This window comes from Thalassophryne amazonica, chromosome 11 (assembly GCF_902500255.1).
Source record: "Thalassophryne amazonica chromosome 11, fThaAma1.1, whole genome shotgun sequence".
Taxonomy (NCBI): Eukaryota; Metazoa; Chordata; class Actinopteri; order Batrachoidiformes; family Batrachoididae; genus Thalassophryne; species Thalassophryne amazonica.
In genome coordinates, this window is record NC_047113.1 from 9083165 (window position 1) to 9093617 (window position 10453).

At 39.6% G+C, this 10453-nt stretch overlaps 2 protein-coding genes across 2 annotated transcripts in view; both read left to right on the forward strand.

The window, feature by feature from the left end:
- Positions 1-4233, forward strand: part of sh3bgrl (SH3 domain binding glutamate-rich protein like) — a 92444-nt gene extending 88211 nt beyond the window's left edge. Inside the window, exons 3-4 of the mRNA XM_034181651.1 lie at positions 3088-3168; positions 3548-4233. Of these exons, the coding sequence (XP_034037542.1) occupies positions 3088-3168; positions 3548-3583 (117 nt within the window). The 3' untranslated portion in view covers positions 3584-4233. The remainder of the gene's footprint in view (positions 1-3087; positions 3169-3547) is intronic.
- A 2233-nt stretch (positions 4234-6466) lies between these two features.
- On the forward strand, positions 6467-9869 carry si:dkey-237j10.2. The gene is made up of 3 exons (XM_034181650.1): positions 6467-6709; positions 8512-9223; positions 9326-9869. Exons 1-2 carry the CDS (start codon positions 6565-6567, stop codon positions 9180-9182), a joined length of 816 nt encoding a protein of 271 aa, XP_034037541.1. The 5' UTR covers positions 6467-6564; the 3' UTR covers positions 9183-9223; positions 9326-9869.
- Positions 9870-10453: the final 584 nt, after the last annotated feature.

Genomic DNA, 10453 nt, shown 5'->3' on the forward strand with positions numbered 1-10453 from the left:
GTGCTTTTAGTTTTACACACCAACAAACAGAGACATGGCGGAAGACATGAAACACACAACACTTCTCACTCATGGCAATGGCAGCATGACACTTAACTAAACGGACTAAACCAATTGAACTACAAAAACACAATAAATCAATAACACTAACGACACTGTTAAACTAACGTTGACTTTTGTTAGTTAATATCGCTAATTTCTCCAAAAACATTAGTCCTATCAATTTTCCGTTTTTGCTGCATTCATCCTTGACCCAAAATACATAAGCATACCAAACGGCAAATGTCAGCTCTACCCAGTTTCTCTGTGATCGAAGCCAAACATGCACACACACATACACATGCACAGAGGTCACTTGCCTTTTATTACACTCAACAAAAATATAAATGCAACACCTTTGGTTTTGCTCCCATTTTGTATGAGATGAACTCAAAGATCTAAAACATACACAGTATCACCATTTCCCTCAAATGTTGTTCACAAATCAGTCTAAATCTGTGATAGTGAGCACTTCTCCTTTGCTGAGATAATCCATCCCACCTCACAGGTGTGCCATATCAAGATGCTGATTAGACACCATGATTAGTGCACAGGTGTGCCTTAGACTACCCACAATAAAAGGCCACTCTGAAAGGTGCAGTTTTATCACACCGCACAATGCCACAGATGTTGCAAGATTTAAGGGAGCGTGCAGTTGGCATGCTGACAGCAGGAATGTCAACCAGAGCTGTTGCTCGTGTATTGAATGTTCATTTCTCTAGCATAAGCTGTCTCCAAAGGCGTTTCAGAGAATTTGGCAGTACATCCAACCAGCCTCACAACCGCAGACCACGTGTAACCACACCAGCCCAGGACCTCCGCATCCAGCATGTTCACCTCCAAGATCGTCTGAGACCAGCCACTCGGACAGCTGCTGAAACAATCAGTTTGCATAACCAAAGAATTTCTGCACAAACTGTCAGAAACCGTCTCGGCTCATCTGCATGCTCGTCATCCTCATCAGGGTCTCGACCTGACTCCAGTTCGTTCTCGTAACCGACGTGAGTGGGCAAATGCTCACATTCGCTGGCGTTTGGCACGTTGGAGAGGTGTTCTCTTCACGGATGAATCCCGGTTCACACTGTTCAGGACAGATGGCAGACAGCGTGTGTGGCGTCGTGTGGGTGAGCGGTTTTCTGATGTCAATGTTGTGGATCGAGTGGCCCATGGTGGCGGTGGAGTTATGGTATGGGCAGGCGTCTGTTATGGACGAAGAACACAGGTGCATTTTATTGATGGCATTTTGAATGCACAGAGATACCGTGACGAGATCCTGAGGCCCATTGTTGTGCCATACATCCAAGAACATCACCTCATGTTGCAGCAGGATAATGCACGGCCCCATGTTGCAAGGATCTGTACACAATTCTTGGAAGCTGAAAATGTCCCAGTTCTTGCATGGCCGGCATACTCACCGGACATGTCACCCATTGAGCATGTTTGGGATGCTCTGGACCGGCGTATACGACAACGTGTACCAGTTCCTGCCAATATCCAGCAACTTCACACAGCCATTGAAGAGGAGTGGACCAACATTCCACAGGCCACAATTGACAACCTGATCAACTCTATGCGAAGGAGATGTGTTGCACTGCATGAGGCAAATGGTGGTCACACCAGATACTGACTGGTATCCCCCCCCCCCCCCCAATAAAACAAAACTGCACCTTTCAGAGTGGCCTTTTATTGTGGGCAGTCTAAGGCACACCTGTGCACTAATCATGGTGTCTAATCAGCATCTTGATATGGCACACCTGTGAGGTGGGATGGATTATCTCAGCAAAGGAGAAGTGCTCACTATCACAGATTTAGACTGGTTTGTGAACAGTATTTGAGGGAAATGGTGATATTGTGTATGTGGAAAAAGTTTTAGATCTTTGAGTTCATCTCATACAAAATGGGAGCAAAACCAAAAGTGTTGTGTTTATATTTTTGTTGAGTGTATATAGATAAGCTTTCGGGCGGTTTAAAACACTCACCACAACAACTATCATAAAATGTATAAACAGAATAAGTATTACACCACTACAGTTGGACCAGAGTTCTTTACTTTCCTGAGCCCATGCTCCCATTTGTATTAAGATGAAATATTTCTTAATGAATTTGAGCAGCAAATACAATGTACTCCCATTTTCAATCTAAAACTCTTTGATTCATGCCTTCTACACAGTAAATTTTGCTGAGTAAAATTTACTCTGCTGGGATAACTTTTGATCCCAATCTAAATAGACTAAAATACGAGGTCTGTCCATAAAGTATCGTACCTTTCGTACGAGGGATCAAGCTTGTCTGACGTGAAAACATATGAATCAAATCCATATAGTTTAAAAAAAAAAAAAAGGTACGATACTTTATGGACGGACCTCGTATACTCTACTATGGGGCTAAATCAGCTCAACATAGTGTAAAATCAGCTCTTTTTGGAGACCACTTGCATTGACTAGACTGTGTTGCCGACCAAATGGTCCGCCCACTATTATTACTACTTGGATAATACAGTCTATTCATTCAACCATTCTTCAGTGACTTTTGTCACATCCTAATGTGCCATTTCATGACAGTAAAGAATGTGGTACCTTTTACCGTTTGTAAAATGATCCAGAGAAATTGTCTCAGGATATATTAATCCTGTGTGAAGCTTTGTGAATACTTTCCGGATGCACTGTATGTGCAAAGGATGATGAAGGTGGATGCACACCACTAGGACATCCTCCCTGACCTGACATGTAAATTTCTACAGCCTGAGCCCTGAAAGCAACATGTTTGCACAGAAAGTTGTACTTTTAACCTATTTTGTCTGAGATGCTTTATAAGTTGTTTCCTGTCTGATTCCAAATTAGCTCGGCCTCTCCCTGGGCAAATACCACACACCTCCACATCTGCTGTTCCACAAAGACTCTCGAATGTGATATTCCATGCTAAAATTCGTGCACTCAGGCATGGGTCCTAAGTCTGTTTTGCACTGTGGTTCATCAGATCGTGGTTTGGATTTAAGTCTGCTGATTGAGCCTGAAGGCACCACTAAAAATGTGTTTTCCTCTTTCTCAGAACTATGAGGCCTTCTTTGATGCCAGAGAGGACAATGCTGTGTATGCATTTCTGGGTTTGACTGCTCCCCCTGGCTCTAAGGTAATGTTGTGACGCCAACGACCCACAACAACAGACACACTCATTCCAGTAGCCTAACTGCATTTTTAAAACCCATAGAGCAAATGTGTATTAATTGTCACAGCATTAGTTCCACACCTAAACGGCAAATATTACATAATGCATCACCCAAGTAGGCCTTTTCTCCTTTTCTTAGCTGTCTCTCACACACACACACACACACACACAAACACACACACACTGGCACCTCCTGTCTGCTGCAACAGGGACTGCAGAAAGGTGTGCCAGTTACCATAGAAACACAGGGGTTTTCCTCTGTGATGTCTACACACAAAACAAAGCTATTTTACTGTATGTCATACCTGTTAATGTCGCCTCGTTTTTTGCTCTTTTTTTTCAGGAGGCTGAAGCTTTAGCGAAAAAAGGACAACAGTAGCATCACATCATTTGTAGCTGACACTCAGACCAAGACCTCAATCAAGACCTGGACCCAGACAAAGACTTTTCTTTTTTAATTAATCTCCATTCTGCTGTGCCTTGTCATCCATAGTGAAAGGAGTTTGTAAAGCAGAGAATTATGGGTAACTGAGCACAGTCCTTACTTCTTGTCTTAGCCCTAAACTCTTAAATGTTGATGCTGCTTATGTGTCAATCAACCGTTTGCACGAATGGCTTCCTGTGTGAGAGTTCGTCACCACAGGCACCAACGTGTGCACACTGAGAACTGTCAGGCTGGTCGCGTAATTACGCCGCACAACTTCAACTGTGGTAAAATTGCACCATAAAATATCTTTGCCTTTTTAAAGTAGTGTCCATATGTGTAGCGTCTGATTTAACTCTGCAGGTTCATTCTGCACTTTGTTACGTAATTTGTTTCCCTTGAATTGTTGAAGTGTTGATCTGAAGGTTGACGAGTTATCTACTAAAACTCAAAACTGCAGCACCTTTTTGGAAAACTGGGTTTATTCAAGCCCATTTCTGTTTTTGTATACTTTTGACTTAATAATGTATTAATTGGAAACCTTTTTCCAGTGATAAATCTTTTTTTATGTCAAATTTTACACAACTGCAAACAGACAGACACAAGATGGACTGAGATGTTTTTTTTTGTTTGTTTGTTTGTTTGTTTGTTTTTAATTTGTTTTTGGAAAGTGGATTATCCACCACCCCCCACCCCGATATTTTTCACAGTTTCAAACTCAAGTTGGTTCATGCCTTATACCTTCTATAAAATAAAACACAAATAAGGCCGTATTAACACTCTAAATCTAAGTCTCTTCTTTGATAGAAATCATGAAACAAGTCTCAGCTATGATGCAGTCAAACACATTCACTCCACCTATAGATAGATGGATAGATGAATGGATAGTCAAATATTTGGACAAACTTTCCTATTCAGTTGAATTAAACAGTTTCAGCTGTCTTGGTGTTAATGAAATTAACAACAGGTGCACTAGAGTGGCAACAATGAGATGACACCCAAAACAAAAATTGTTTTGCAGGCAGAGCCCACTGACATTTTTTCCCCTCCATCTACTATCAATTTAATTTCAGTTCAATTTCAATTTATTTTCATTTATATAGCACCAAATCACAACAGAGTTGCCTCAAAGCGCTTCACACAGGTAAGGTCTAACTTTACCAACCCCCAGAGCAACAGTGGTAAGGAAAAACTCCCTCTGAGGAAGAAACCTCAATTATGCACTTACATTCTCAGGTATGCATGCAAGCACATGGTGACCATACATTGCTGGAATGAAATTTTGGGAAAATGGACAGCCTGCCGCATCATTTTTTCACTTTGATTTTCTTGGTATCTTTGAATTCTGCCCTCTGTAGGTTGACAATTTTCAGTTTCATCAAATTTTTAATTCCACAGATATATGAATGAATGAATGAATTTGAATAAATGAATGAATGTATTCAGCACACACAGATCAAAAACAACAAGAAACTTATAAAGAAAGAAATTAATCCAACGTACCCATGTGTCCAAAAGAGTGTTGGCAGAAGCAAAAGTTTGTAAACGCTCACCCCTTTAACCAAAAAATAAAAATGATACATATGTATATAAAATTATACATATACCCATGATAACTAATACAAAGTATAAATTAATCCCCAAACTAAATTTTCAAAAACACAAACATGCAAACAGCAGTGCACCAAAAACAAAACAAAATGAATAAACCTAATTCACCATGCTATAGCAAATAACACTATGTAACAATTTTTTATTTTTGTTTTGTTCCTGGGTACACAGTGTGTTTTCCTAACCTGTTATGCCTTAAATAAATAGAAAATAGCTGTTATTCCACAGAAACTTTGCTTCTGTGATCAGGACAATGATATTTTAAAATTTTATTTGTCTGTTTTCAAGAATATTCTCGATTCGCCTTCACTACTACTGAGTAGTCTTCTAGAATAGTCTTTAACTGCTAGAACTGTCCAGAATTTTCTAGACGTTTCCAGAATTATCTAGAAATTTGTTCAAGAAACTTTTAGAACTTTCTAGAATGTTAAAAAAAAAAAAAAAATCAAAGTTTGTGCTGAATGTAGTCATTTTTCCATAGACTTTAGACATAAGCAGTTGAAATATAACACTTAGAAGCCAGGAACAAAAATTGTGTTACATAGTGTAATCAAATAATTTTTGTAGAGCCTTTTAAAACCAACCAAATTACAGAGTGATTTTATGTTTTTATATATATATATATATATGTATAGCTTTTTTATGGGTATGTGTTGTCACACACGGCAACTACATACCCCTGAGAGGCTGTAAAAATATATGATGTAATTTATATGAGCCCAAAACAATGATTATCGCTATTGCCATCGACTATATAATCAATAATGTTTAATATGTAGTAACTGGGGTAGTGTGATATTAGTGTAACGCAGTGGGGAGGAGGATGTTGTAGCATTTTTTTTTCCTGATGTTTAAGATGTAGTGAGTAAGGCAGTGTGACATCAGATAAAAATTTATATTCCATTTAAGGTATCCTGTCATTATGTTTAGCACAATGGGCCAGATTGTACTGCAGTGTGTGCACCCTGATAAGCATGCACGGTGTGAGTGATTTTCTTCCTGAAAGATGATTTTTAGAGAAGCATGCCCTGCTAGTTGTATTGTTATAAATTTGTAAAATGCCCCAAAAGTTCTCCAAAATATTTTCCAACCACTAATTGGATCCCCCGTCTTACCATGTTTCGCAATTGTCAGAGTCTCTTCTGTTTTCTTTGAACTGTGATTTTCAGTTTTAGATTAATAAGGGAAGTTTGGTGTAGGGGGCGGAGAAGTCATTCCTCCATTGCAGAAGTGAAACAGTCACAGTCACACTGTTCCATCGTACATTAGACCAGCTGCCTTAAGGAGCACGACACGAAGACGACACAAACATTGACGACTGTGCCATGCTGGCCGAAGGTTTTCTCAGAATGCTGCGTTACAGGGAGGAGAGAAAATTGGCCTCTCCTGCAAAAGTACATAAAATACAAAAAATTAACTGTGATCCTTCTGGAAGCTCCACTGATCTGCACATACTTTCAGCCGCTTCAGGTAAGCAGCCTTGTTGTCAATCCATACCCCAAGAAAATGTTCTGTAAATGTAAAAGTACGTAAACATAGAAGTCCAACTTTCATTTTTCTCTTGATGCGCTGTTTCTTTCAAATTAAACATTTCTGCATTAAAAGCACTTTTACAGGATTTTATGAATCAAATGAGCAACAGTGGCCTTCGTGGCCACCGGGACCCTTATGTAATTAGTAGCTTCTCAAGCAACATACATGTACAGAGCTCCTGAAGGGCTGTGGTTGGGATTTATTTTTAGAGCTTGTTTTGCATTCACTTGCAATATGTTTTGCATTACCACACAAATACATTTGCATTCCCTCACCATACGTTTTGTGCTCCTTTTCCTCAGTGACATCCTCCTCATGTCCAATTCATACAGAACTAAATAGACTTCTTTTTTGATGAGCAGACCATGTTCTCTGCATTGGGAACGCATCCATCTGCATCCACCATTGTGGTGATGAATAATATCCACAGCATCCACGATACTTCTGCAATGTTTTCTTTGACACAGCCCTAGAGATTTCTCTCGCTAATTGCATTGATGTGCTTTCAATGCTGTGATTGTATATTTAACACAGAGCTCAAAATATAGGTCTGTGTGTGCATCCATTCCATAGTATCTGGTATTGATGCATTGAGAATCAATGGATGGCCATTCTCAATGGATGACATCAGTGCCATCCATTGAGAAGGGATGGAGCCAATATTATATGAGAAGGAATGCAAAGGTATAGCATGGGAATATAAAATATGCTCTTTTGCTCGTCATCCAGAAAAGCTTCATCAGTTCCAAGTTACAATAGAGAGGGATACAAATATTTATCCTTTGTTGGATCACTGATGTCACAGTGATGCAAAAAAAGGTATTAAGAGTCAGTCACCGGAAGTGTGAAAAGCCTTAAAAATAAAAATAATTCCCACCTAGGTGATTCAGAAGGTCTGTATATATGTTATGTTATGGTTGTTGTGCATGTTTAAAGATGCCAATGTGGCCCAAAATACTAGGTTCATTGTTTTTTTGTTTTTTTTTTCTGTATCACTATTTCCCAGTGTCTCAAACCAAGAAGGTGGTAATTAACTTCGAGAGCACCATCATTGCCCACTGATTAGCGAGGATTTATAAGCGACAAGAACTTTTTCTTCATCTTATCTCATAATCATGAGATCCTGATCTTGTAATTATGAGAAAAGATCTCGTAATTACGAGATAAATTGTCACTTTTTTTAATCCAGTGAATGCAATGCGCTTCCGTAAAGTACATCCGCCCAGCCTCATGGCTGGTGAGCATGTTCAACCACACACAATCCCAGGACTGCCACTCCAAGGTGCAGCTGCACAATAATCACTCACCTCACTGATCTTCAATCGCTTATCCGGGATTCGGGATTGGGTTGCGGGGATAACAGCTTCAGTAGGGGACCCTAAACTTCCCAGCTGTGCAATAATCAAGCTGTTTAATCAGCATCACAATATGCAACACCTGCCAGGTGGGTGGAATATCTTGGCAAGGCGAAGTGCTTACTAACATTATTTTAACACTTTTGTAAAGTTTGAGGTAAATAAACCTCGTGTGTATACAAGTCTTAAATCTATTTCTTCAAGTAATGAAAATGGGAGCATGTTAAATTTATGGTTTGATTAAGTACAGTTATGGAAATTTTGCAGAACTACTCAATGACTCAGTGACTGACTGGCTTCATTAATCCTATACTTGTCCCACTCATCACATGGAAAATGTTAACTCAAACTAAAACCCAAATTAAAATGATTTTCTTTTGTCAGATCCAAACAAAGTTCAGGATCTCCCCAAAACCAAAGACATGGTGCCACAAGGTGTTGTAGGGCTCTTGATCCCCCGAGGTTCACCAGGCCAGGACCCTGACCTTCCTGTTGACTTGGATAACTGTAGCCTCTTGCAGCAGTACCCGGACCTTAAGGTGGCTGAATCAGGCTGGATCTCATACAGCCCACTGACAGCTACTGACGGGCAACACAATGTTTCTGCTCAAGATCTAGTCCTTCCAGAACGTGCATCCCAGCAAACTTCAGAAGTCTTGCCTAATTCATCGATGCCTGACCAAGGTTACCTGGTCATGGGAGGCAGAGAGAACATCAGCTTGGATCTTCCTGGATCAGAGTTGGAGCCCATGTCTAACTCCATGTTGAATGGCTTCCTAGAGAAGCAGCTGGAGGAGGTGTACATGCAGCATCTGACAGACAACTTGGCTCGATGCAACTCTCAGGGGAATAGCCTCCTGCATGGCTTGGTGCCTCCGCCACAGACGAGCTGCCAGTGTAAGGGACCAGACTCACTGGAGGCAGGACTCTACGGGGCCCACAGGGAAGAAATGAACAATAAGAGTTATTTTGGTACCCAGAACTTGGGCACCTGCTCATCCAACTTCAGCACACCAGTCCTCCGGATTTCAGAGGAAGACAATGCTTATCTGTAGCCCCCACCTGGTTTGTAAATCTCCCCTTAAATTGTGTGTGTGTGTGTGTGTGTGTGTGTGTGTGTGTGTATATATATATATATATATATATATATATATATATATATATATATATATATATATATATAAAGATAGACAGATAGATCCACATGCATTGACATGGAGATGAGTGCTTTTGTTTTTGTTATTGTTGTTCATTCTCACATACATTTACACAATGTCTGTTTATTTGGGGAAACAAATGGCTCACATTTAACGGCTCTCATATGCCATCTGCTGCTATGTTCTAGTACTACACCAATCTTAAGTAATTGTTGCACATTTAGGATCAAATTCATTGATGAGTGCGTGTTTTTGGGGTTTGAAATGCAATAAATAAAACTACAAATTTTTGTAAGCATGTGTAGCTCAGTGACAAAGACATTCATAATGAAAACTGTAAATGAGACAATCTGGAACTGAACCACTGGTCAAAATACAGGGGACTGTTTGTGATTGGTGTAAATATGGGGAAGCAACTGAGGATTTTATGTTTGGGGGATTTTCAAGTTTTTCATATTGTATGATTGTACACCTATGTATGTCTTTTTAATGAATTGAAATTTTATAGGTAATATTGATAGAAATGCACTGAACACAGAAATATTTTGAAAACTTAGCTGAAAGCACTACTTATGACAAATTCTATAATCACTATTTCCATTTTAAATAATGTGATACTTTGAAGAAGTCAAGGAAAATAAACAGAACTCAACAAAACTGTGACTGTCAGAGTTGTGTTGTTATTGTATACTAAAGTTTTTGTTGTTGATATGGTTTGTGTTATTCTGTCATTCTGTATTCTGCTATTCTGCCCCTGAGAGGGACTGAAAGTATCGGCAAAAGCTATGTACACCACTGATGTGTAATTTAAGATTTAGTACATTCCTATTTTCACCACCCTCATCAACACAAATTTTCTGTATAATATTAAATGCAATATGGATTCCTCTGCTCTTCCCAGGTCAAATTCGAAAAGCCTTCTGATAGTCAGATTTCACAGCTAAATATTTGATCCAAACTAGCAATATGTTGAAGTTTCCTACCGCATAAACTACCCACACCATCCCAAATTGCAATATGGCTGCCTCGGGTGGTGCATATTAATACAGTAACATGCTTTTGGAGGGCGGTATGCATTTTCAGAGGCCCGACGTCCATGCCCAGTTGCCCAAAATGATCAATATTCGCCCAAGTTAGACGAGGTCAAATATCAATCATTTTGGGCAACT